The sequence below is a fragment of the Hippocampus zosterae genome, chromosome 8 (assembly GCF_025434085.1).
Source record: "Hippocampus zosterae strain Florida chromosome 8, ASM2543408v3, whole genome shotgun sequence".
Lineage (NCBI taxonomy): Eukaryota > Metazoa > Chordata > Actinopteri > Syngnathiformes > Syngnathidae > Hippocampus > Hippocampus zosterae.
The window spans coordinates 15,312,327-15,340,080 of NC_067458.1; the positions used below are offsets into that span (position 1 = coordinate 15,312,327).

The 27,754-nt window shown below is 41.5% G+C and overlaps 1 protein-coding gene across 2 annotated transcripts; it reads right to left on the reverse strand.

Moving 5' to 3' along the window:
• On the reverse strand, positions 1-27,728 carry cep350 (centrosomal protein 350). Of its 2 annotated transcripts, XM_052074406.1 has the most exons (38): positions 27,366-27,728; positions 23,225-23,310; positions 23,084-23,127; positions 22,767-22,875; positions 22,470-22,620; positions 21,356-21,975; positions 21,140-21,253; positions 20,948-21,055; positions 20,401-20,517; positions 17,881-18,620; positions 17,637-17,755; positions 15,930-16,894; positions 15,673-15,808; positions 15,302-15,423; positions 15,091-15,224; positions 14,624-14,768; positions 14,280-14,443; positions 14,034-14,144; positions 13,844-13,918; positions 13,605-13,723; positions 13,294-13,365; positions 12,941-13,155; positions 12,647-12,837; positions 12,151-12,429; positions 11,896-12,045; positions 11,650-11,810; positions 10,381-10,503; positions 8,622-8,860; positions 7,931-8,121; positions 7,640-7,775; positions 6,991-7,151; positions 6,766-6,899; positions 6,635-6,687; positions 4,915-6,554; positions 3,634-4,170; positions 2,895-3,041; positions 2,683-2,805; positions 1-2,273 (listed from the first exon to the last, which is right to left on the reverse strand). In XM_052074406.1, exons 2-38 carry the CDS (start codon positions 23,304-23,306, stop codon positions 2,118-2,120), a joined length of 8,883 nt encoding a protein of 2,960 aa, XP_051930366.1. In that variant the 5' UTR covers positions 23,307-23,310; positions 27,366-27,728; the 3' UTR covers positions 1-2,117. The 2 variants fall into 2 exon arrangements, with proteins under 2 accessions (XP_051930366.1, XP_051930367.1); XM_052074407.1 differs by lacking the exon at positions 10,381-10,503.
• Between the last annotated feature and the right edge of the window lie 26 nt (positions 27,729-27,754).

The following is a 27,754-nucleotide window of genomic DNA, read 5'->3' on the forward strand; positions in this document are numbered from 1 at the left end:
TTGCTTTACAAAGCTTTATTTACAGTTCCAAAGTCTACAAATATTATGTACATGTTTGCAAAGTAAACCATTCATTCGCCAACAATCACCGAGGTTCCAGAAATTGAGGGCCTGATAGGCTACAGTATATTTACACCCAAAACGAGTACTTTACAAGCCAAGTGCACTTGGTGCACACTCACAGCATATTAATATAAATATTTATTGACATTTCAAACAATAAAAAGGGGAAAAATAGCGGCATGGGGGTTCATTTAATAAATCTAACTAGGACCAAATATTTGGTTCATCTCCTGGTTCAGGGAGGAAAAGGCTCTCCTCTACACCAAGACGATGAAAGAATTAAGACAGACAAGGTGTCTAAAAAGGTGTTCAGTCTACTACAGGAAGCACTGCATAGTTACAACAGAGAAGGTTACTTTCTCTAATATACAATCAATTCAAGAAGAATCTGGGAGACTTGAGGTTGGAATCACATTTTTGGTACATCTAACCAGCGACAACAACAACAAAAAACATTGAGGGTAGAACAAGTTTAAGTTAAGGTCACTTCAGCTTAAAAAGAGTCAGAAAGGAAAGAGCCGTCGAGCCAATGACGAGCTAGAAAGAAAATTATTGGTTCAAGATAAGGTCACACCGAGGCCTGCAGAGTGGAAAGCGAGACGGGGGTGTCCATGATAAATGATTACGGTAAATAAAATAAAAAAAAATCGATCGGAGAGTCTTTAGCGTGTCATAGTAACCGCTCAACTGTCTCTACGTACCGGTACATCAGGTTGAGGCACAGAAACACAGAAGGTTAAAAACAAACACTAAGTTCAAACATGCGAGGAGTGATAAGGCCCAAACTGAAGTCATGAGGCTGTACTTGGTACGCCATTAGAGAAAAGGAATTTTAAAAAACAAACACAAGATCATTTACAGCAGTTGGAAAAACATGACATTCAAAGGAGGTCCAAAACATGCTGAGCCATCAAACCACAGTGTTCGAACAACTTAAAGAGGCACTTGAACAGAGTGTTGACCGCCGTCGTCACCTGGCTATGTGGGCTGCGTTCTTGGCTGCTGTTTGTTCATCTTAAAATGTTTCACAGCACTGAGGATGAGGAGTCACTGTGCGAACCAAGAGTGCACTTTGAGAAAAGCAGGTGTTCCCTCATGTCGTAGAAAGGTAAAACACTAAGAATGAGAAAGGCTCAAATCCAGCATTTCGGTACCGTAGTGCAGTACGTTATCCTTTTATTTATTTTTTGTGTCTCACTTTCACACTGTATGCTAATACGTAGTGTATCTACTTGAGAGCATTCTATACCTGCTCTATATCGGTGAACAGAAACGACTAAGAAATGCCAAAAAAGTCTTCAAAGGAAATCAGTAGTATTTGACTCGCAGGCTGTATGGATAGTTACCATTAACACACAGTGCTAATATTAACACACAGCACAAAAGTAGGACACAATTGTCATTAATGTGATTCTTAAATATGAAAAACCTTTTTATTGTCTTTAATCTCGGACATTAAGTCTATTGCCACGTTCATATTCCTTGTGCTTTTAAAGTTACATCCTCAGATTCTTTGATAAAACATTTAAACGCTCCTTTTATATTTTGACAGAATAATACACAATTTCAGAGGATACTTTCTCTTCTATTCAATTTTTTTTTTTTACAAAATAAATAAAATACGTTGTTTTGCACAATATTGCATCTGTGGCGTTCCAATACAGAGCGGTCTACATGTTTCCGATCAGTGACACATTTCAGCCACGGAAATTAAAAGCATATTACAAGACGCCAAAGTCCGAGAGATCTTGTTAGAAAATGAGGAAGAAGAAAAGCCCCCCACGGAGGGAGCATGACTGACAGTGAGATAAGTTTAAGGCAAATGTCCCGCTCCCCGACACACAATGACTTCGAATAAAAATGTGAAAAATGACATCACTGATTGTAGTGCAGACTGTATAAAAGAAAATGTGCCACTGATCAACTAACCGTTTACCTACATTGGTTGCTATATACTGTACATATACAGTATGTATGTTTTTGTTGTTTCTCAGGAACTCTAAGACGCTTTTCAAACCCATGTTTGTATTTACGACATTTAAAGTGGAATACATTCAACTGACGGCAGCCCTCTTGGTGATGAGACTCAGCGAGTTGGCGGTGTCCTTTAGCAACAAGTCAAAGATGCTGTCGGCCAATTGCATCTTGACTGACAGCTCATCTTCTTCGTAGCAGACCCACTGAGCCTCCTCCTCATGGAGCTCCTGGACCTGCACAACAAACACACAGGGCAGAGGTTGTGGTGTGTTCAAGACTGTTTCGAGAATTACTTCCTAAACCACTGATTCTGAACGATGGGGCTATTTGAAGAAGGGGGGAAAAACTCATCTGTTTGCAGTTTTTGTGCAATAAAAGTATTACATGATTTCAATATTCATCCAAATAATCGTGATTATTATTTTTCTTTTCCATAACCACCCAGCCCCGTGTGTGATGTCACGTCAGTTTGTCCAAGCATGTCATTTAGGCTCGTATGCGAAGATGATGTGTGTACTTGAACATGCTTGTGCTGTATGATGACGGTTTCCTTTTTTTTTTGTTGAGAATTTTACTTATCTTCACTCTCTGTCAATTTATTCCTGTATATTTTTACATGTTCAATAAACAAACAATACTTACCAGTATCTGATCAACTCTGTCTCGTTTCTTTCGACCAAATTTCAGCATCTTCTGCCAGTCAGATTTTTTACTCTTGTTTTTGGTCAAACCGTAAAGTTTTAAAACTTCTTCTGTGACAAATTCCTGAACAAGAGACAATCAAATGTACGTGATTTTTGGGAGTGACAATGTTTTAAACGTGTGGTGGTGTTTTGGAGACAATCAAATCATACCTGTACTTTATTGATGTCTCCTGGCATCTTGACTCTGTGGGAAAAGGCGGGTCGGACTCGGTGTGGTTTAACCCACTCGGGCTGATTAGCATTGGGGTCTTCAGCATAGATTTCCTGGAGGATTTCCCACGTCAAGTCATACACAGCCTGTGGGAATACAGGTGTTGTTTTGTTATCTATTTGTTTGTATACAAAAGTTTGGTTTGATTGTTATGTCTAACAGAATGCTGTCTACCTTACTTCACCATTCTGGAAAATTGACTACAATTGATTGTCTGCAGTGCCTGCTGAACAATTAAATGTGAACCCAGAAAGAGGGCACTAAATTGAATGTTTCACCTGAATAGGTTGCACACTGTTCATGGGTGTGTGCAGGTGACCTACGAAGATTGCAAACTTTTAATAAGAGCTCTAATAGTGGGTGCTAAATGGTGTATTGACTCAGTCTTACAAACTGTGCGCAATGTTGGCCTGGAAATAAAAGTGTTGCAGACCGCGGTAATTAAAAGAGAGTTTGGTGCAACGCAAGCGCAAAATTAATTTTCAAGTGAAGGAACTGAAGTGTTAGCGAAAGAGGCAAACAAACATATGACTGAGCAGTTTGGATAACGGGTGGATGGATATTTCTCCTTTAGGACAATTAACTTTTTTTTTTTTTTTTTTTTTATACGACGATGCTAGTCCAGTTTGCAGTAATTCGGCAGGTATGAAGCACATGTGTTGCGTGTCGTGTTTTCACCTGCTTGTAGCTGCGGATGGAGAGGGCCTCCTGGTCTTCTGTTCTGTCCTCAACAGTCAAAAACTCTTGGGAAGGTTTGGGGCAGGCCACGTGTGATAGTGAAACCCTTCCTTCCTTTGTAAGGCCACAGCTCTTCCAGATATCCTGAATGGCAACATGGACCAACTTTTCGACCTCGCCGGCTGAGTGGGGCACCACCATGGCAGGTTGTTCTGGCAGTTTAGGGGGCAGGGGAAGAGGCAGTGCAGGTCTCGGTGGCGTCTCCGCTGACTGGTCCCCATCTGGGTGCGATGCCAGTCCCCTCTGGGGATCTTCAGCTGAGGACTCAGACCTTCCCGCACCTGCTGCCAGCCTAGTCTCTTTTCCCTTCTTCTTCTGTTGGAGTCGCTGCTGTTCCCTCCGTGAACTGAGGCCAAAGTCCTCATCAAACCAATCCTGATCCTCGCCGAGCTCATCGAGCAGATCACGGTTCAATTCCAGCTCAGCAAGTCTCTTGGCAAGCTCTTCTTGCCCACTGGCTCCCAAAATTGGACTTTCCTGTTGTAAAAGAAACATGCTCTTATATGCATTCATTTATTCTTTCTATGCTCAATTAGATACTTCAGATCATCACCATAACATTGGACTTTGATTGGTGGGCGGAAAAAATCAATTGAAGGGGGGCAAATCAACAAGTTATGTTTGTCAGTAACATTTCAAAAATTTCTCTTTGGCACTGTTATTTAAACATGAAAAATAAAATTAAAAAAAAAGAAATCTTTCAGGGGTTTGTGCATCACTTATTCAACTAAAAACAGTACTTGAGTAAGCCAAGCAGCTGACAAAAAGGGAAGGAAGGGAAACTTTGAGTTCCTATCACTTACCGCTTACTCTAATACAATAAATGCATATGCACGCTAATAATGACGTCCGACACAGCTTTGCAAATACAGTAATGGTCAGAATTAAGAACGTATTTATTATTGTAGTTGTAGTGCACTCCTTTGTGAAGGAGGCATTTCAAATATTTGGCTCCCCCGGACAGCTCTTGTAGTTGATGAAATCCGATTGTGTGGGTGTTAATGACGGTGTACTAGTACACGGAGCTTGCTGTTCACAGTTTACGCGAACACCAATTGTTGGGAATTTAATTCAAAGCTATTATACTTATACTCAGTGGTTACTTGTCCACTTTCGGGAACACACTCCCATCAACGACATTTTAAAACACTTGAATGTTTCCTGTTCTTATAATGGATCACATTTTAATTCAGATTTATTGAGGTGAAGAATCTGACTCACCGGTCGGTTACAATATTCTGGCGACGATGGCTCGTCTTCTGGTAAAAAGGAAGAGAGACCATCATGTGGCTCCAATAGCGAACTGAGCCCTCGTTCTTCTGACTCGAAGACGACGGCTCCATTGATCTGATTGGAAGCTTCAATTTTCTGCTCTTTAGCCCTTTTAATCTGAACCAATTGCTGAACGGTGTCAATCACAAAGTTACTTAGTAGTTTGTCTGCTAATATGTCTGGGGAAATTTGATCCTTCTGCGCCTCCTTGTGATCACCAGCTTCATGGAAAACTTCGGAAAAGATGAACTGGTTATCTGGGCCCGCCTCTTCCTTCTCAGCTACCGCAGAAACGTCCGGACTATATGATGGCACGTTGTTTTCCTCAGCTAATGCAGAAATCTCTTGACTGTCTGTTGGTGTGGACTGGTCAAGAGAGTCGTCCTTCTCAAGTATGGGAATTTTCTCCTTACTTAGTGGTGAATACTGATCCAGCACCTTTTCTTTCTCGAGTCTGTCCGTTAGCTCCTGATCATTCTGTGGTATGGATTGGTTGTGATGTTGAGAAGAGAGGTGCGTTTCCACTTGTGGTCGTCCCTGGCCATTGAGGTTTTGCTCTAGGTTAGTGACTACATCTGTGAACTCTATCAATACATCACTATGAGAGGTTTCTTCACTTTGCATCTTTTCCGATATTTCCTCATCGCTTTTATGTTCATCGTCACGTGGATCTAGCGCATCATCAGAGTATGAGTCGTTAGCATCTGTGAAGATCTCAAACTTGTCGGACAAATGAGTGATCTTTTCAGGAGGAGCAAAGATCCCATGACGTTCCCGGCACTCAAAGTATACAACGCCATTGTAGGTGCCAGAGTTGCTCCCCTCAGACTTGTCCAACTCCACACCAGCCCAAAAGCCTCCAGCAAAGCTGGTCGAACCTTTAAATCTTAGTGTCCCAGGTTGGACATTACCAACAAGAACACGGTCTCCAATGTTGTAACTTGGCATTTCATCTAGACTCCGAGGGAGAGGGCTATGAGAGTGAGAGCCGAGTGCTGGGGAGATGGAATTAATGTTCTGACTCTCATTGTTAGATTCTTCAGTTTTCTGAAGATCGAGTAGTTGACCAGATTCATGGCTTGCTCCACTCGTCACAGAATGGTGACTCAAGTCTTCAGCAATCTCCTGTTCAATGTCTTCATCTTGACTGGTAGACCTGGTTTCAATTTGGCAAACTGTATCCGGCTTGGAAATATGTTGGTCCATCCTAGGTGAGGAAGGTGCCGATGACTCAAAATCATCTTGGTAATCTGCCAGAGGAGAAGAAGCCTGGACATCCCTTATTGTTGGCTCCTTCCCTGAGGAAATGACATCCAAGTCCAGTCTACAGGAATGATCAATGGATGTGGGTTTGTCATTAGCGTGTGCGTTGAGGGCCGCTGCAGAAGAATGTGCTTCCAACACGCTATCATCTTTCTTAGACTCCATTATTTGTGACTGGGCATCTTCAGTAGAGGGTCTTAAAGTACAGTCTGGTGACTGACACCTCTCTTGACCCGAGGTCAGGAAATCTGGACCGCTGTGTACAGGGGATGGTGACACAGCTTCAACATTGAGCCCTTCAGATGCCAAGGTAGATCTATCACGAGCTAAATGAGGGAGAGACATTTGTCAAAAACTTCAGTACTGCACCAATAAACAAATATGAGAAGAGGAAAAAAAAACGTACTTTGGTGGAATGATGAATTCAGCCCCACAGTAGGTATTTCACTGGTTTCAGAGCTGAAATATGATGATTTTAGTTTAGTTTATTTTCTAACTGGAGTATAATAATGAAATTGATTTATTACAAATGTGTACCTTTTGACAGGAGAAGAGGAATCGGATTGACCTTCAACTAATGTAGAATCTTTCTTCTGAGATTTGCTATGAGGAGTTTGTGCCGGTTCTTTGTTTAGTTCTGCTTTAGTTTTTCCAATGAAGTTGTCATAGTTCTGAAAATAAAAAGGAGAGAGGGCAAATATATGACACTGTAAAAAAAGAAAAAGGCAAACACTGCACCAGAATAAAATGCACGGTATTTACCTCTAGTTGTTTCAGCAGGCTGGCCTCTTGTGCCTTCAGACGCTCCTTTTGCCTCATCTTCTGCTCCCTTTTGAGCTTACTCGCCATTGACTTACGTTTTCTCAATTCCTCTTTCAGGGCCCTGATACGGCCCTCTATGTCACTCTGCTCTGAAATGGGTTCTGAAAAGCAAATGCAAAAAAATACATCACAGATTCTGTGAGCAAAATCAGACTCCTGTGATTAGCAAAGTGTAATCCAACTTGGGCCCACTCGAACTAAAACCTAATTATTTAGAGATTAGAGTATGTTTTCTTTATGTCTAAAGTTCACTTTTAAGCTACTTGTCAAACTAATTCTCCGTAATGCAACAACAGAAACTCACTTAGAGTTACATACTTTTAAAATTGAGTTTGTGATTTAAACCGCACCAATTTGGTGATTTGTAGATTTATTTTCCTCATTATCTTTTCATTGAAATGAGTGAAGCAGTTTGTGATCTCTGTTCCTGCTGCACAGTGGAAATTGCTTGCAGCATCACATTGTAACTGACTACATAGTGCAAGCTGTGCAGCTTCTTTATTATTCACCCATTCCACTTGTCCTCAACCCACTTCTTGGAGCAACAGCAAAGCTATCATATTAGGCTATGCTATGTTGTAAAACTTACCAGTCTGTGAAGGTGTTTCTGTTGGCCTATTTGGGGCCTGCTGGGATATTTGGAAGGAAGAGTGAAGTTGCATGTTTCTTGCGCTGCTGGTATCAGGGGGAGAGGCGTGATTGTGGCTGCCTTTGACTGGAGAAGACTGAAAAGAGGATATGAAAGTTTAGTTTATTACTTTGGGGTGATCATATCAGTGTGCAACAACTGTAAGTCACAACATGTTGCAGAGACATTTGTATGTTGACAGACTTTCAATGTAAAGACCATTTTGGAGTAGCTAAATGAATGTGTGCAAACCTGCTTGCTGAGTGTGAGGGAAGCAAAGTCCTCAATATAATTTGGAGGGCTGCTTAGGTTCGAGGCAGGCGTGATTTCAGCCAATGATGCAGGTTGTACTGAGGACGGACTACTTGGTTCCTGGTAGTGTCCTTCTGTGTGTATACTGCACTCGGATGTTGCTGAAGAATAATCATCTTCAGTCACATACTCTGAAAATAAAACCACATGAAAAAGTACAGTCACGTTTTTTCCCCTCCTTCTATACCAACAAATGCTTTTGAATTTGATACATTACACTGGTCAACAAATGTTAACTGCCGGTCAATTTTTAAAATCAGAGATGCAAGTAAACATTTCTTGATTTTGTTTTTTGCGCCGATTCAGAATCTGCGTTTGTTTTTGTTTTTTCTTCATAAAAATAATATATTGTGTAATATATTTAGTAATATTTATGAATTAAGGAGAATCTTTTTTCTGAAATGTGAAAGCTATTAATTGCAACGCATGATAAAATATCTACTGTGCAAGCTTTTATAGGTAAAACTTAGGAATAGCTCTCATAAACCTGATGTGCTGAAGCAATTTTTAAAATTAGCACCAAAAACACATTAAAGGACAGATAAAGCATCACTGATCAAAATTTGTTGTTGATCGGTGTTATTGATATTAATCACAAGTCACTTATGCCACAACTAATGAATTTTATCACCTTTCTGGCTGATAGCTCTGGGTTCTGAGTTTCGATGGTGACGGGACTTGGGGATAATTTTCGAGGCGGCCTTGCTCCGATTCTCCGATACGGCACCGCCCTTTGACCAACTAGCCAGGGCCTCTTTTTCTATCCTCCGGACCTCTGCCTCCTCTTGATCAAGACGCTTTTTCCACTGCAGCAGCTCTTCAGCGTGATGACGCCTCTGCATCAACTGCTGCTCCCGCTTAGTCAGGAATCTAATAGGTAGATGGTAGGAGTGATGCAAAAGAGAACAATGCAGAGAAGTGTGTGGGTGGGGGAGAGAAAGGAGAAAAATTAAGATGGCATTAAAGAAAGAAGAAATACGAGAGTTAGTATGGGCAAACCAGGAAAAACGGCAATGAACAAGGTACAGGTAGGAGAAAGACGTTTAGCATAGCAAAAAAGTTAAAACAGCAGGCAGATTCAAATCTCCAAGAACTGTTTTCACAGCAAATTCATATCAGACATGCTTGCTCGAATGAAACAGTCATACAAGTGAGAAGGACCCATTGACCAAAGGTGAATACAGATTAGCAAGGGAAAAAAATGGTTGATTTGAGCGACAAACTGAATCTCCGAGACACTGCATGCCTAAGTACAAATTTGGTCAGATAAAACACTTTCTTTTTGCATAGCGGTGGTATCAGGCTGATATGTCCTACTGAACATTAAAATTTAGTAGATTTCATACTCTTCACAACTCAATATTGATCTGACCTCACTTGTTATTTTTACAAAATATTGACCGAGAGATATAGTGTTGAATGTCTTGTGCTCTTTGATGATGCACTATTAATCAGTTAACAGCCATGTCGGGTTTCATTTCAGTGTTTCTTTTGTTTGACAAATTGAAAGTACTTGACTGTAAACAATATAAAGGGACCAGTCAGATATACAAGTTGGATCATGCGCTGACTCAACACAGATGCTGTTATGCCTCAGTATTTAGTGTTAATCGAATTTAAAGGCTATTCTCCTTTCCTAATTCAAACTAACGGCATACCACACCGTAAAGAATCACCGCCCTACTCTCTTCCAGAGAACGGCTTTGTACTTATTAGCCCAAGCTGTGCAACAGTTAGCAAATCGAGGGACAATTAAGATATATTGGTTTCACTCTGTGCAAACGAAATTCTTTTAACTTCATGCGATAGTAGGGCTTAATTTTAAACCTTTTGTATTAATGACTGCCACAGTTGGAGTATAAAGAAACTGAATCTGCAACTCTAGTAAACCTGTAAGCCGAGAAGGAAAGAGATTGTTTTGAATTCAACACCAAAGAAATAAGTACAAATTCAAGAATGCAGTCAATATTTCCCATCCATCAAGGAAAGGTACAATGAAAATATGCATAACCTTTGACCTTCTCCAAATAAACCACTGTCCATTAATATACGTATTTGTTGTAAAAAAAATGTGTGACCACATTTAATGTCCTGCAAAAGGTTTTAAATTCAATGTGAAGTTGTCAAAAGTTTCGCTTTTTCAACGCATCTTTCCTTGGACATTTAAAACGCCCCTCAACACAAATGCAGTCCTGGCAAGGAAAAAAAACAAAACCTTCAAACCTCAGAAACCCCAAACTCATCACAAACATCATTCTCCACCACACCCTTGTGACGGCACAGTGCCAAGTTTTTCCATTGGGAGAGGAAGGGGATGAATGTGAGTTGTGGGTGGGGGGCCCAGGCTAGGTGCAAGTGCGGCGGAAGGTGTAGGGAAAACTACACAGTACCTGTCCAACTGGTTGTAGATAAAGAGCTGGAATTTAGGATGAAGGTTGGGAAGACAGACACTGAGGGAAGCCCAGTGCTGGGCTGTGAACACGGAGAAAAAGCAGTGGACGGGAGAACAGTGTCTACAACACACAAACATGCAACAAAACAAACAAATCAGACACACAGACAAGAGAAATGGAGGGGAAACGCGAAAAGATGAGCATTGACAAAGGAAAATAAAAATAATCAAAACAAGGGGACAAAGGGAAGAGAGGGAGAGAAAAGAACCACATGAGCGTGTGTTTTGTGTGTCATTGGAAACATTCAGCTGCTCACTGGAATAGAGTTAATTTTCTAATGTTGACACATGCATTAACTATAAAGTTTTATTCATATAAGGGGCCGCCACGCCAGCTTCAGGAGGATGAATATGAGAAACAGTGATCAATTTATGAATTGGAGGGAAAGTGATTGTTAGTGTGTTATTTTAGACCCTGTGCACAAAAGGGAGAAAGTCATGAGCAAAAACAGGCCAGTGGTCATAAAATAACACAAAAGTAGACAATAATTAATTCTAAGGATCGTGGGCAACAACAAAGCTCCCCAATAAAAAAAAGCCTGATCAACTTGAGTTTTGTTTGTTTTGTCTGTTACAGTACAGTATTTCCAAACATATTGATTACCATTCAAGTACCAGGAGGTTAACGCCATATCAATAATTGCAAAGCTAGTATCATAATATCACCCAGCTAAAATAGCCATGACATGACAGAAGTGTGAAGTCTTATATTGCAGAAAAAAATGTGTGCTGTAAAAGGCTCTGCAATCACATGACCTAAGCTGGCAGCCAAGACAAAAAGACATTAATTCCAATCACATGCAGCTACTGGTCAACAAAAACAAGTACCAAGTTTGTTTATCGGGCACAAAAAAAACTTTTGTTCGAAAGACTGAATAAAACACAACAGTCACGTTGTATGGTGCAGATGTAGCAAAATATGGATTATAAAAACTTAAAAAGTAAGCTAATAAAAAAATAAGGATAAATGTTCCCAGAGCTCAAGATTTTCTCGATCCCCTATGCCCACAGCTTTGTGATGGAGCGATCAACATTGTTTTCATAACCATAAGAAAAAGAGTATGAATGATTGTAAGCTTAACTTTGTTTAGTTTCTAATCAGTATTTCTTTTTCTCTCAACACTCAGCATTGATAGTTACAACCAGGGTGAGGGAGGTTTGCAAAATCAAATTCAGTACGATTGAATTAGTGAAGAAGAGCATTTACTTTTCATCCATACGGGAACGCATCTTCTTGAGCTTCTGCATGATGCTGCTCGTCTCGCTAGCAGAGACGGAAGGCGATGGCGATGGGGTGCGGCTGTCATCGGTAGGTCTCATGTTGGAAGGAGCTGCTTCTGACACAGGCGTTTCTGACACTGGAGACTCCTTGAGAACAGATGGAGGACTTATTTTTTTTTAGTAAAAAAAAATTCAGTTAACTTTTTCTTGACAAGACAATGGTTCTACGTACAGGGGGCACTTGACCACCAGCAGACTTGAGACGCTCTTTTAGTCTCTGTGTTGACGTCCTCATTCGCTCAATCTCTTCTTGCTGCTTCAACAGCAGCTGCTTTTCTTTCCTTGCTACTTTATTTGCTTCTTGAAGACGCTTGATCTCAGCCTTACCAGGGTTACAGCATCATTTGTGTTAAAAAATATATATATGTATGCGCAAAGCAATGGCTGATTAGATTAGGATACCTGTGTGGTGTTCACTGTTAATTACCTGCTCCTCCTGAAGTCTTAATAAAAGGCCCTTCTGCTTCTTTCTGATAGGTGGCAATTTGTCATCATCGCCCTTATTCCTCAGCTGCTTTTTCTGGTGTTCCAGCCATGCCAGCTCAGTTCTGATCTTTTCCTTGACAGCTTTCTGGCGCAGACGCAGCAGAGCATTCTGATGCTGCAGTCGTAGATCCTCGTCTTTCATGTGCTGACGCACCATGTCCATGGTGAACCGGGAGAAGCTGTCCTTTCCACCAGAAAAGGACATATTTGGATTTTGATGCTGCGGGCGAAAAAGGCAAATAATTTGAGTCTACGGTTGGTGAAAAAACAATCTATACATCACAATAAAAGGCAAGTGAAATTTAAACAGTAGAATTCAAAGGAAGTGAGACAGTGAGGGAACACATGCAACGTACAATCACAAGTGGAGCTTCTTGGCCAATCTTAGATGGTTCCATTGAAGTGGCCACACAAAACTGCTCGAACAGGCCTCTCACCTTTGTACCATGATGTGAACCTGAGACAAGTGTTGAGTTGACCTCTACAGCTTCATCCTCTGAATCCTCGTGGAGGTGTGGCCTGTTCTCCAAAGAACTGCGGCGGTGCACCTTAGAGGGCAGCAAAGAGCCGAAGGAGCGTTCTTCTACCTCATCCTCCGTTCTCGATGAGTCAAACTTGAAAGAGTACTCTGAGAAACGAAACAAGCATATTGCAGTGTCTGTCCATTGTAATTCATGATGGAATGCAGTTGTGAGCTCAAAATTCACTGGGATGTGTTTTTTATGTGGTACCCTTGTCATCAGCTACAGAGGGGATGCTTTCAGTACAGAGGGAGTCGTTGTCCGCAGTGGGACATTCCTCCTCTACTGAATTGCTGCCCGGTTCCCTCTCAGCCTGCTTGTCATGTTCTTTCTTCCATTCCAATTCTGTTTCTTCTTTGTTCACCTCCTGGATGTGTTCCGCAGATGTGTGTGAGGGGCTGTTGGGACAGCTATCGTTTGCACCACTATAGAATTGAGAGAGAGAGGGAGAGAGAGAGAGAGAGAAAGAGAGAGAGATAGAGACACGGGGGGGGGGGTTATACTTTGCTCCTCGTGTCTACTGTAATTAACTGAGACTTGTGTTATGTAAATACAGCTAGTACATGTGATTAGATCTTTGCACAGGCCGCGAGTCAGTCTGACTGAGGCTTTGACTTGATTCCTCTCTCTGGAAGCTGGAAGCACAATTAAAATTAAATATGAGTGTTCAACTGTGTAATATTAACTCATTAAATAACCGCCAATTCTCGACTCCATTTTTTTTAATCGCAAGTCTTGGAAAAATTTAAGAAAAAAAGTATCTGGGGTTGAACGTGTGGAGTGTGAAAATATGTCTTTGGGAGTGAATGAGTTAAAATGTACCGGTAGTTAATTTATTGATTGGTGAGAAAGAGACCTTGAAGAAAGGTCTTACCTGTCGGAATCTGATTGGCTCTGCTTTTCCCGATGGTGCTTGGTCAGAATCGAAGACTCTGGCGCAACAACGGACACAGCGAGAGCTCCTTCGATCTGAGTCCGTGCCAGATCTGTCAACTGGGAGAAACATTTTGCAAACTGATGACATACTGGGCGCATGTGTTTACAGTGAGAATCATGCATTCATTATTGTGACCCCACAATCAATCAGCCGGGTCAAAGTACAGTATTGCTAACCTCTTTGATGTGACGCGCTGCTTCGGCTGTCTCTTTTTGAGTTAATACTAGTTTTTCCAGCAATTCTTCATGAGCCTGTCCAAAAACAAGCCGGCACTTTAAACATGGATCTCTTCATATTTCCGACTGGTAATTTTTGCTGAGAAGAAAGTAACAGATCAGCTGAAGAGTATTGAATGTGAATTTGTACCCGAGCCGTTCTCTGCCTGTCTTCTTCACGCTGCAGCTGGGCCTCCAAAGCCTTTCTTTCAGCCTGGATCTTCTGCTCATAAAGGTCATTCTCATATTTCTGCTGCTTGGCCTGGGGGTTTAAAAAGAAAGGCACATTGAGGTTGCCATTTAACAAAAATTAAAGAGATTGAAAGTATAAAAGGATGTATTAACATAATCAATTTGTCCTTATTTTATGAAATAAAAAGCCATGGCCTTGTTCTACCTCAAGTATTTGTGCCAATGAATGACTCTCCTGCTGGGCTACAGACACACCCATCAGCCTCTCCACATCCCCTAAATGTCTAAAGGACTCATCTATGCACTCCTGGTACTGGAGCTCTGCTGTCATATGATGATGCAGGGCGGCCGGAGAATATTGAAGATTACCTGAAAGAAGGAATGGGGAAGAAGAGAAGCTTCATGCGTGAGTGACGCTGACTCATGACTAATGAGCCTGGAAAAACAGAAACTCGTTTGTCTAGCTTATTTATACATATAAAAAAGTCCTTATAAAAAGGTTAAAGCTATTTAATCTTTTGTAAATGTTTTCGATATGTGATTATTTACCTGTGGCCCTGCTGCTTTTACTGGGCCCGGCACTGAGGCCATTTCTGGGAGATTCCGAGCGAAGATCTGCGGCTGGCCTAGAGCCCAGAAAGCCAGAAGGAGAAGTCATTTGTCCTCTTGATGGTGGAGACTTTTGTTGCTTGGACTGCAATGTTGAGGGAACATTTTGATGACGTGAGGAACACATACTGCTATTTAGTGAAATGAAATTACTAGTATGTATGGATGAGCCGCAGATTGTTACTCTACATCTGAATCACCCAAAAATCACTTGCAATTCCAAAGATTATTACAAGTTAAAAAAACAGTACAATGCAAATAAAATTTATTATATATAATTTAATTGTGAGCAGCCAAATGTCAAATATCTGGGTTAATGACATAAATAATGCGGCATAGATGATGACTATTCTGAACAAAACCAAAAATGCTATTTTGCCTTCAGCAATAAGGCAAACTGCACTAACCTGCGGAGCCATGGGTAGACCCATCAGTCTCTCCACATCCCCAAGCTGTCTCAAAGACTCCTCTATGGACTCCTGGTACTTGAGCTCTGCTGCCATGTACTGCTGCAGGGCAGTCGGTGAATACTGGAGTTTACCTGAAGAGAAAGGTTGAGGAGGAGACAATTAAATGGCACACAATTAAAGAAAAGGTTTGCCTATGGCTTGAGCCTACCGTTTTTTCGAGAATCATTCTTGAGAGAGGCTGCTGCTTGCGACAAACCCAAATCAGGAAAGGCTGTAGGCGAAGCCAGTCTTCCTCGGGATTGTGGAGACTTTTTACTTTCCATTGCCCCACTAGAAGATACAGAAACATCACAAACCAATCATTCTTAAAGCAATTCCAAGAACAACCTCTGCAATTATCCAGTTGAAACGTTGAAAATACAGTTTGAAGACGATCATTTATTTGAAACAAAACCAAAACACAAATCTTAAATCTTATCAAACGGAACAATCCTGAATACCTTCAAAAAAAAGTTTTCCCAATTGTAGCATGAATGCCACCTGGTGGTCAATTTTAAAAGCAGATATTTATTAAATCACCTGTGTGGACTGGAAGTGTTCTTTGACTGTTGGCTAATGCTATGAAATGACACAAAGTCATCATCATAGACTGCTGCATCGCTGTGGGACCCTCCTGACTGAATAGAGCAAGCAGATGGGGAATTCCCGTCATTCACTGTGGGAGAAAGACAAAGGAAAAATTCAGATTTTTGGGGACATTGCAAGTATTATCCTTGCATTTCAACATCATCGGGCACCAGGCATGGTCATACAGAGGTAATTATGATTAAACTAACCTTTAACATTGAGGTTCTTTAAGTAAATGTTGATTACACTGAAAGGGTCTCCTTTGTTCAACTCCTCCCAGGGCATTTTATTGCAGTTCTGAGGCGTTAATTGTGACGTGAGGGCCAAGCACTTTGCGGCCTCCTTCTGGAAGTCAGTGAGGCGTTGCGCTTCCATCCTTTGACCAGGACAGTCATTGTCGTGATCTGCCAATCTCAGAACATGATTGGTGGGAGGTTGAGGAGGACTCATTTCATCCTTACTGAAGCTCCCCTCACTCAAAATGGTGCCCTCACTGATAGAACCACCACTTGAGTCATGTAGATCAGTCCTATTCTCCCTGTTCTCCTCAGCTGTTCTATAGGGTCTAATATGAGGCATGTCATTTTTTCTCTCTAAGCAATTGACTTGGTTCCTTTCCAATTCATAGCTGCAAGCAGAGTTCTCTCGATCAGGTGTAATTTGTTGTGGCTGCCTTTTGAAGGTGTGCAAATTCCCAGCTCCCGGAAGAGATGCACTATTGTATGGACCCGCGTTTGTTATAAGTCTGTGGAGCCTCGATGTCAAGTCGGCATTTTCAAATGTGCCAGGTCCAGACGCCAAGGCTCTCTCATCAAGATCAGCCCGAGTGGACCTCGGGGCCAAAATATCTGCATCCAAAGAAGTTGCCTCGCCAAAGTTGATTCCCACCCGGGCAATCTGCCGGGCTTCATTCTCAATGCGATTAGAGAGAGAGATGGCTGTGGCTTTGAGGGCGTCAATACGGGACCTCTTTGACTGAGACCAGGTGGGGGCTTCAGCAAAAGCGGGTTGGACGTCACCAGCTGTCACTGTGTTCTCCAGCCTCCGAGGTTGAGAAAGGAGAGTGTCATAAATTGTACACCCTAGTGCACCAGCGCTGGAGGCGGAGATAGACTGAACAGCTGGGCTGAGGTCAGGATTAAGTCGAGAAGTAACTCCAACATCCAAATCACCCCTGAAACAGAAATGCCAAATAGATGCAGTAAGCAGCTCACCACAAGTCATTGCAAATGTATTTCCTGCAGACTACACTGAAATACAATTCTTTTAAAGTCAAGCTAATCTATGATCAAATGAATCAATCATTACTTTGAAAATAAATTAATCGTTTCGTGTCCTTGTTTATTTAAAGTTGTCCAAATACACTGAATTTCAGCGTCTCAACCATAATCTCAGATTTGTGTTGAGTAAAAATAAAACATTTGCGAAAAATAATTTTTTTAACAATTGACATTTTTGATTGATCAATTTTCTGGCATGACGGACCAAACCAGTAATTTAATCTTAATTTATGTTTCTGTGTTTTCTGGAATGACAATGTGAAATAATGTCCCGTTTTTAAATATAGCAATGGACCGCCTTTAATTTATTAATCAACTAAATAAATTGACAAATCAATTGATTACTCAAGTAATCGTTAATTGCAGCCCTAATTTAAATATGATCATTTAAGTACAGAGATTACCGCTAAAACATTTGGAGAGAAACAAAACATGACCAAATTACAGCATCAATATTCCACTGTAACTGACAAACTGTTGTGTAAATTATGAATGCGGTGTCACAAGGCTTGACGGACACAATGACAAAATATGGTAGCTTCATATATACAATCCTCTAAGAATTGAGAAATCACCAAGCATATCCCACTTGTTATTTCCGTGTAGATGGTACTGGGTCATCTCGCATATATCTACCTTTGTAATGGCGGAGATAGCTGATCAGTCAAAGACCTGTCACTGCTTGAGGGGCTCTGTGGTAGTTCCATTTTTTTATTCTCTTTGTCCGACTCTCCAGAGGGCTGGTACATTGGTCTCTGTGGTGAAAAGTTAAAACGGGAGTAAGGCGGCCACTTCATCAAACTTGCTGCAACATATCACTTTCGGCATATTTGCTTGAAAATGGAACAAATGAGTTCAATGCTTATAATAGTGTACATACCAGGTGATTTGACACAGAAGATTGCATTTGAATGGCCTCTCCAAGATGGGTCTCATCCATTGTGAGAAGGTTGTAGGTCTCTTCTCTATATCGTTTCTGCCAAGGAGCCCCAGCTGCTTCGATGGGAGTGACTACAGTTTTCGCCATTTCCTTTTGCCTTCTGTAGAGCTCCTGAAGCCTCTGGTTTCTTTTCTCTGACTCCTCTTTCAAAGACTTCTTCTCTTCTGCCTGTCGTCTTTTTCTTTCTTCTTTTTGCTTAACAATGTACTGACGGATTTTGTCTGAATCATAGTGCCGCTTCTTCTCCTGAGTTTCAGCCACACTGGTGGACCCGGGTCGATGTGGGGAGGGGTTGGCACTACGACACCCTCTTGAGGGGCCATATGTTGGCACAGTTGTTCCCCAGAAGGAGAGGGGAGTCCTTGTTTGAGACAATGACCTTGCTTTCCCCTTCTGACCACCCTTACCTCTCCCAGATCTTGTCCGAGACCGCTCCTCCTCTTCAGCTGCCTTGCATTCAAGCAGTGGGTCATCAAATATGGCCCGGATGTCTGCTGACAAGAGGTCTTTGCCTAGAGGCACTGGGCACTTGTCCTGACAAGCAGACGAGGGGCTAGAAGTGGAGGTGGAGTGGCTTCTGGATTGAGCCTGTAATGCACTTTGACTCCTGTCTGTGCTTCTAGGGCGAGGACGGTGGTTTGCTTCAGAGCCTTTGTCGACAGTGGACCGCCGATGGGAAGCTGTTAACAGTAGGGTGGTGGGTGAGAATATGAACTTCAATACAATGTAGCCCATAGGTAACCCGGTAATTGCTTATGATGCACTCATTATAGTGATACAATTTGTTTGAGCAACTAATTCCAATATTAAGGGCAAAGGGTGAACTTTCTTTTGAATGACTGAAAAAATAACCACACACAATACTGTTGTCTCAAATCATATATACTGAACATGGATGTATTCCACTCAAACAGTGACCTTTGTTCTGTCCAAAAAAGACCTGCTATTTTCCAATAAAATACGTTGAGTGCATTATGATGTTTTAAAAACAAGATGACAAAGTTGAAGAACTGATTGCAGGTACTTGTTAAACTGCTTTGAGGCCCGTATCCCACTGAAAGGTCAATGTTTGAGTGTTGGCAACGGTAGCATATGTTAAGTTCTCATCAGGGTTCGTCGCAACCGTCCAACTACCGGTATTTTAGTGGAGGAGTTAAAAAATTAGGATGTATTGTAAAATGCTCTGAGGAGCTGCATGGCAACCAGACTGAGAATCACAGGAGGGAACCTGGCATGTTTGATTGTAAACATGGGCTTGGACTTCGATGGATTTGATAATGAGGATTGATCAAAAAATAATGTGAGTACATTGTTAAATAGTTAAAGTAGAACCGAACTCAGTTTTGCTCCCGCTGCCTTTTTAAAAACATACCCTAGCGTGGATGCATGCCACCGAATTGTTTAAGCTAGCGTACAGTTTACCATGACTGCGTCTAATAATACAATGCGCCTTGCGTATTTGTTAAATACAGAAATAGCACCCGTAACTGACATTACACCTTTTAATACAGTGCACCGTATGGTCGTGAAAATACAGTAAAGACAACATATTGAAGTAACGGGGGTTGGGTGGGAGTTGCCATGCCAACTTTAATCCGTGATAAATCGAAAATCACAGTCTTGATTTTAAAGAATCTAATCCAGGCAGTTGTGAACCACCCTAAATTGAGCCAAGCTTCACTGGATGCCAATCCTACTCTGCCACTCCCTAGGGTCTTTGCCGGCAGCAGTGGGAGCAACCTCATCATCAAATCAGGCTACGACTCATTGATCACCCAACCGAAACAGCCAGTCGACCTCAATTCCTGCTAGTCATGGGCAGTCAGTAGAGACAAAGTTTATAAGATGAGGGAGATGTCATGATATAGTCAGTCATCAATTTAGGAACTTTTGTTATTTATAAAAGCTGCATTGTCTAAGTGTGCTAGCATGCCATGTATTTAGATATTCAAACTCTCATACAAGACCAGAGGTCATGTAAGTAACAGCTTCAAATTCATGGGTGGACTCCAGCGTAGATAAAAATTGCAAAAATGTTCAACCATAAGAACATAAAATGGAGTGCAGCAAGAAGAGAAAAAATAGAATGAGAATGATCTTTTACACAATCAGAATCTGAATCATCTTTATTGGCCAATGAAGCCTTATCAAACAAATTGTGGATATAAGTAACTGAAAGGGCATCAAAGTGACACATTCCAAATGGCTGCTCAAAGCACTCCACCATTTATCAGCGTTTTGTAATCCCTGCATTCTTTTCAGCATTTGACTCACTGCATAATGATACTCTGCCAAGAAGTGCAAGACAATCATTTGAGATAAAGCAAAGATGGCAAGCTTAGAGTTGGGCTGAGTCAGCTCTCTATACTGCAATGGCTTGATGTGTGTTGAAGAAGAAGAAGGAAAAAAAAAAGAGGTATGTGGCATAATGTATGGATTGAAGAGTTCACTAGCCCCAACCTGTTTGGTGCGGTTTGTCTTCGAGATGGTGCCTGTTCACCCTGGATTGCTTGGGAGCGGTACCAAGTATCTTGTTTACCAGCTTCAAGCCCTCCCGCCAGGAAGCAGGGGTAATGACTGCAAGAAAAATATGTTAATAATGTACTCGCTTGTCAAGTGCAATTACAGATATAATAAACAGGTGCTAAATACTCTGGAAAATACCATTTAAAAGCCCAAAGATACAGTATGTTCAAGTAGTTCCTGGTAATCCAGATACATGTAGACAAACAAGCTTCTGTTTGATGTGATCGGAAGAATCACATGAACTTGGCTGCAGATTCTGGAGCTATTTATGGAACCACGCTTCATGAATGAACTCAAACAAATCAAGTTGGAAGAGGTAGCAAAAACCAGAGAAACCATCGACGTGAGGCAGACAACAAGGGTATGAAATACTTGTCTACAGTGTGTGTCTATACCTGTCCCTACCAAAATGCCGAGCACAAAAACAATCACGCTTGTTAAATATATTTTGCTGAAAGTCTATAGGTATCCCAATTCCAACCTGTTTTTGCGTTTTGGCCAGAGGCAGCTTTGTGGATTTTCCTGGTTGGTTTCGCTTCTCTCTCTACAGAATGATGCCGTTCCTGCTGCGGCCTGGGTGCCAAGCTTCCTGTAACAACAACAAAATAAACATGTAAGACCTCTGCCGCCGAGTATCTCGCTCCTTGCATCAAAGTTTTATGTTGTATCTTACCAGCAGACCGCTTTAATGGGTCCTTTCGCAGGTCCTTGTTTAAACTGTGAAGATCCTCTTCTTTTAACGCATTCCCATGGGAAGCACGGGTCCTGGCCTCAGTTTTGCTGAAGCCTGAGGGAGAAGCAAACAAATACAATCAAAATTTGCAGAACATTTATTGCAAAACTGTGTTGCTACTATAATACGAACTGTCATGAAGTATGAGTATGATACCTTTGTAAGTAGGCGCTTGTGGTGCAGCTGCTACCTTCCTTATTTTGGCTGAAGTGCCTCCTCTGTTACTCTTGGCGGATATTATGGGCTGCTCAAGATGGCCCAACACTTTTTCCTTTTCTGCAGTCTCCTCCTGATGTTTTACCTGCCTTCGAATACGCTCTTTGAGCTTTTCCAGCTTATCATCCGGTTGATGTCGCCTAAGGTTTTCCAAACGCTGGGAATCAGAGCCTGGACTGGTGGAAGGAGTGCTTTCCCATCTACATATCAAGTCAGAGGCAGGAGGTAGAAACTGACTGGACTTTTGAATATCCATGCTGCGAGTGAGTTGTGCCTCGGGACTGCAAGTCTCCATAGCAGGGACTGAACTTGTTGCATGTGATGGGTTAGCAAAAATCTGCTGGGTGTCTACAGTGGGCGGGTCATTGAGGTAGCAGACCTCCGTCCTGTCTGCAGAGTGCGCGATGTCCTGGGTCCCATCAGTGTGTTTGTCCCAAAAGTCTTTTTGGTAGACGGGCATGCTCAACGGAGCGTCTGAGGATGGGGACACAGGCTCTGACATTGACTGCGGCGTGAAAGCCTCCAGCTGAGATGAGGGTTGTGATGGAGGGGCGGTCTCTCTGGAGACAAACGAGATGACGTTGGATTAGCAAAGAGGATCAAGATTTAGTCTTAATTCAACATTCACACATATGGAGGCTGACATCTAGTTTGGATGGTCGCTTTTAGGAATGCAAACATGGCTTAATCGATTGACATGACAGTAGACGTGTACCCACCAAAAAAATTAAAATTAAAAAAAGACATTTCATGTGATAACGAGTTATTACTAAGAGAGACAACATTTTGTTGCGATATAGTTCTTCATTTCTCCTTAGAAGGCATTTAAGGTGACATGACTTGGACTTTCTCAACTGCAACTATACCTTTCAGTTGTTACAGGTATTGATTATAATAGTAGATAACAGTACATTGGAATCGTTTTTTTTCCTAACCTGAATGTGAGTTAAAATCATTATCATTTCAATGTTTTAGCATTTTGGATTACCACAAGGCACAAACAACATCAAACAGGACAAAGACAGAAATATTTGTACAAATTGTCCATCCCAACCTGTACGAAGTCAGCTGTTCCCTGAGCGCCATACTGTTGTGCTGGCTGACATTGCTGTCTTGGGTGGCGTTTCTTAGCGGGCTTCGTGAGCGTCTCTTTTTGGAACTTGACCGCCGATGTTCTTTGAACTTTGAGGACCCCCTCGTCTCATCTGTGATGATAAAAATGCAATCTTAATATCCCAACACAATAAAACAAACTAAGGAATTTTTATTTTCAAATATAAAGACCATTTCGAATATATTGATTCTCGATTTTTTTGGGAACATGATTAAGCAACATGATGAAATAACCAACCTCTGCTGCGGACCGATACAGATATCTTCTTCTTGGGCGGGTCCATAACAGAGAGGAGGAGTGCTGTTGTCCCAGGAACGGCCTCCACATGGTTTTCTATTCGTCGCAGCTACACGAATAATGATATATCATTTTCTCTGTGGTTTGTCATTAGTGCACGGCTGTCAGTATGAACTTTGTCTTTGTTAAAAATCAATAATTACTATCTCAATTTGTATGAATGTTGCAAAATAAAAGGCAACAACATCACCAACACCACCCTAATCATTGTAACAGTAAAACCTGCACTGGAGATGCAATGGATTATGTATACTTACAGCGGCTTTGGACTGAGGCAAACTGTTCCATGCAGTTGTTAAATCTGTTGAAAGAGGAAGATAATTATGACAATGAATATCAAATGTGATATACCAGACACATCAACTACTTAAAATTAAATAGTATTTTTGATTACAAACCTGTAACAACGTTGTGATCTGCATGCTGATGAACTGTGACACCAAGGGGCAAAGCCCTTTTACTACTCCTCATCTCACCCATTCACCTGCAGACAAGGTTAGACAATGAGATGTAGAACACTGGGTATTTAATACGGTCTATGCTTATATAGGCCAACAACAGTACAGCTTCAGTACACGACCGTCAAGGATTTCAAATGAACCATTAAATATATGATGAATATTATGAATGACAGCGGCCGCTTGATAATAAGAATAAGATATCCTTTATTTGTACCACACTGGGGAAATTTACAGCCTACAGCAGCAAGAATGTGGGTAGAAAGAAAAAAGAAGAAAAAAAAACAAACACTGTTCAATTAAGTCAAGTCAACAGTATTTATAGAGCACTTTCAAACAGCCATCGCTGCATACAAAGTGCTGTACATGGAGCAATTTAACATGCACAATAAACAGTAAGACAAATCAGTAATAAAGTTGACAGAAAGCACCAAACAGTAAAACCAAGAACAAATCGAAGTCATGCTGAGTCGAATGCCAAAGAATACAAGTGAGTTTTGAGGAGGGCTTGCCGAATGTTTAGTGGGAGGTCATTCCAGAGAGAGGGACCAGCAACAGAAAAGGCTCGATCACCTCTGAGCCTCAGTTTAGTTCTTGGTACTTCTAATAATGTCTGGTCCACAGACCTGAGGCGCCGGGCAGGTGCGTAGGGGTGGATGAGCTCAGAGAGGTAGGTGGCGCGAGATTAATCAGAGATTTGAAAACAAAGAGGAGGATCTTGAAAATAACTCTAAAATGAATGGGGAGCCAGTGAAAGGATGCCAGAGTAGGAGTTATGTGCTCCCTCTTACGAGTACCAGTCAAGAGGTGAGCAGCGGCATTCTGGACCAGCGCTGAATGGAGGACTGGCTGACTCCTAAGTAAAGGGCATTGCAGTAATCGAGCCGGGATGTGACAAAGGGATGAATTACTGTCTAAAAGTGTTCATGTGAGAGGAGAGGTTTTATTTTGGCCAGCTGTCTAAGGTGAAAGAAGCTGGATTTAACAACGGCACCAATTTGCCGATCGAGTTTGAAAAGACTGTCCAGTTTAAGGCCCAAGTTTGAGACTGTTGACTTAAGATAAGGAGACAAGGGGCCCAAGTCTACAGGATGGAATGTACAAGGGCCACTGGGACCAAACAATATCACCTCTGTCTTCTTTTCGTTGAATTTCAAGAAATTTTGTGCCATCCAGGTTTTGATTTCTTCCAGACAGGATAGGAGTGGCCTTAATGCGAAGGTTTCTTTCTTGCTCAGTGGGACATAGATCTGGCAGTCATCTGCATAGCAGTGGAAGGGAATACCATGTTTCCTTAAGATGGAACCCAATGGAAGCAGATACAGCGAGAACAGCAGAGGCCCCAGAATTGAGCCCTGTGGAACACCACATGACAGGGGGAGCAGTGCGTGACTCAGAGCAGCCAAGGCTGGCACAAAAGGTTCTGTCAGCTAGATAGGACCTAAACCACTCAAGAGCACTGCCGCCAATGCCCACCAAGTGCTGCAAACGAGTCAGCAGAATACTGTGATCCACTGTGTCAAATGCTGCAGTTAAGTCCAATAAAACTAGACACACGTGGTCTCCAGAGTCATTTGCCAGGAGGATGTCATTAGAAACGCGTAACAGGGCTGACTCCGTGCCATGCATCATCTTGAAACCTGACTGGGTTGAAAAGTCGCTTAAAAAGTCTTTGTTGTATTTAGGAGGACGGTAAATGACAGCACAAAGCACCGGGAAAACACGACCAACTTCAAAGAAGGTTGCTTCAAAGCTGGTGGCCTATGTGGTGAATGTGCACCGTTTACATTTGAAATTGTTCTTAAAGATGCTCACCGTACCTCCACCACGGCCTGATGTCCTAGGGGTATCGACCCGAACAGCTAAAGTAAATTAATAAATAATGAGGTGGGTGAACTCACAATGAAAACTGCTACATTACGATAGAATGAACTAACATATTTTGAAAAAGGGGCAGCTCAAAGTATGTTGGGAATTCCAGTCAACTCCTTCTACAGTATTATCTGCCTTCAGGATTGGCAATGTATTATTATCCTATTGATATCTGGATATGAACATTCAAGATATTAATATTGATAATCAATAATATACCAGTGATATGGGACTTTCCGCGGTCACGTTGCATGGACAGCTCATGCCCACCAACCGCATACCTTGTTTCAAGTTTGAAGTTCAACAGCCAAAAGGGCAAATGAAAATCAAAACAAAGAACAATACAGAAGAAGAGAAAAGGAACAGTCAGCAGTTCCAAACAAGGAAATGAGCCAGCTGGAGGCAATAAGAGATAAGACTGTCCTTGATGTCAATACATAATAAACCCAATCAAACAAGTATATGAAATTAGCAGGTTCCTTAGGACTGTATATACCTTCTGCGACAACACTTAAGTTTCTGCGGCACACAGTTATGTCAACTTGTCATTTAAAACTGGTTTTACAACACTGTGGTCACCTCTGCAGGTTTTCATGAGGGAGGGTGAAACTGAAGATTATGTCACGTGTGTGACGTTTGCCTAAAAAGACCTGTAATACAAGAGTGCGGCAGCCATATAGAGTCCAAGCTGGGAATTCACTTTAAAACCACAATTACCCTATGAGGGCCTTTCCCTCTCAACGGCCACACTGGCTCATATTGTCGGAGAAAACTTGATTAGATTGTGTTTTTTTTAAAGGGACTTTAAAAAAAAAAAGTCAAGCAGTTTGGTCATATGAATCATATGACATTGCCCTGAGCTGCGCATACTCCCTTTCTGACAGAGCGAACAGTAAACACCCGGTGCGAGTTACATTTCCAGCTTAGTCATGTATGAGGTGTATGCCGTACCTTAAACCAAGGTCACTTTACTGACAGGTGAGCAAGCCTTGCGCAAGCACATAAGCAACTCTTACACACGCACAATATTTAACAAACAGCTAATAAAGACTGAGCAAATTGCTATTTAAAGGTTTGTGGACAGAATAAACAACGATACAATACGGTGGCAATATGCGATATTTAAACTGCCACAGTATCATTGTTGTCATGTCACGATATTAAAAGCATCAAATCTGTTAAATCGGCCTACAGTAAAATAAAGCCAAATGAACAATTAAGACAAAAAACAATGTTTTTACCTCCATCCATTAGAATTGTGCAGTCTTACATGATCACGACAACATCGCTAAATTTTACCAAACAAGTGTGGCATATATCTAAGACAGTAAATTCCAAATCAGATCAAAACAATAATATAAACAAAACAAATGTATCACTTCAACTTGTTGTGTTGCATTAAACGACGTGTAAATAATATGACTATACTTCTTGAGCATCGAAACATATTTACAAACTCCATAAGTGAATAAATATAATATAAATAAAAATAACGTTTACCAACCAACGATATGAAGCTGTGTTTTTTCCTCTCCCATGTCAATTTTAATTCCATTAATTGTTCAGTCCTACTAGTACACAAATATTGTAGTGGCATAGGAATTTTTTTAAAAAGTGATTACACTTTTGAATGCAGGCGGCTTACGTGTTCGACTTATCAGTTTTGTGTCCATATAAACGGGACTGTCAAAACTGAAACTATGAAGCCACTAACTCTATTTTTGATTGCTGCTGCTGAAGAATTGAAGAAGTGGTAGCTGAAGACACAACCACACCTCAGCGGACCGACTGCGGACGCAGTGGTCGTTAAGAAAAGTTAAGTTGCTTAGCTACAAACATGACAAGGGGAAGGAATGATCCCCCGTGAGGTTTTTAATGTTGCGTTTTTAAGACGTTTCAAAAGAGTTGTTGATGAACTATTTTTACAGCCTTTAAATTGTAGGCAGTACTTTTCCTTAACGGGGCTTTTTAAACCTGTCGATAATCTTTATAGGGCGTGAACGAAAGATCAGCCATGATTACTAGTATGGTCTACGATTAAATCCTCAAGCATTTTCACGTAAATATCACAACACCAACTCTTTTTACCTCTAACTTGAATATGACTCATATGTTTGCCGGCCCAGGAAACACAAGAGTTCAAAATTGAGCTAGCCGAGAATGAATTCTGATTTTAAAAAAAAACAATGATAAAAGACACAATGCTTACCATTAAAGATAGGGGTCCGAATCATTTAGACGTCCATGATTATGCTGATGGGTTCGAGAAAGAAAAAGTCCTTACATCATCAAAAAAATCTTCAGATCGCTTCAGTAGTCTGTTTGCTAATGTTAGCTCCAAGCAGCTAGGGACTACCACTTGTGCTAAAATAGCAACTTTTTCAACGACGCGCAGCCATGGTTGCCGTCCGAGAGATTTCCCAGGGAAGAAAAACTAATTTTGTTCGTGTTCCGGAAACAAACATTGGCTACCCGCTTCTGAGTTTATTTTGCCGGGTTAAAGGTATGAACCTCTTGGAACCACTGAAAACGAGATATCCAAGATGGGGCGCTTTGTGACGGGCGACTCACCGAAATATCGCGAGATTATTGGCGCGT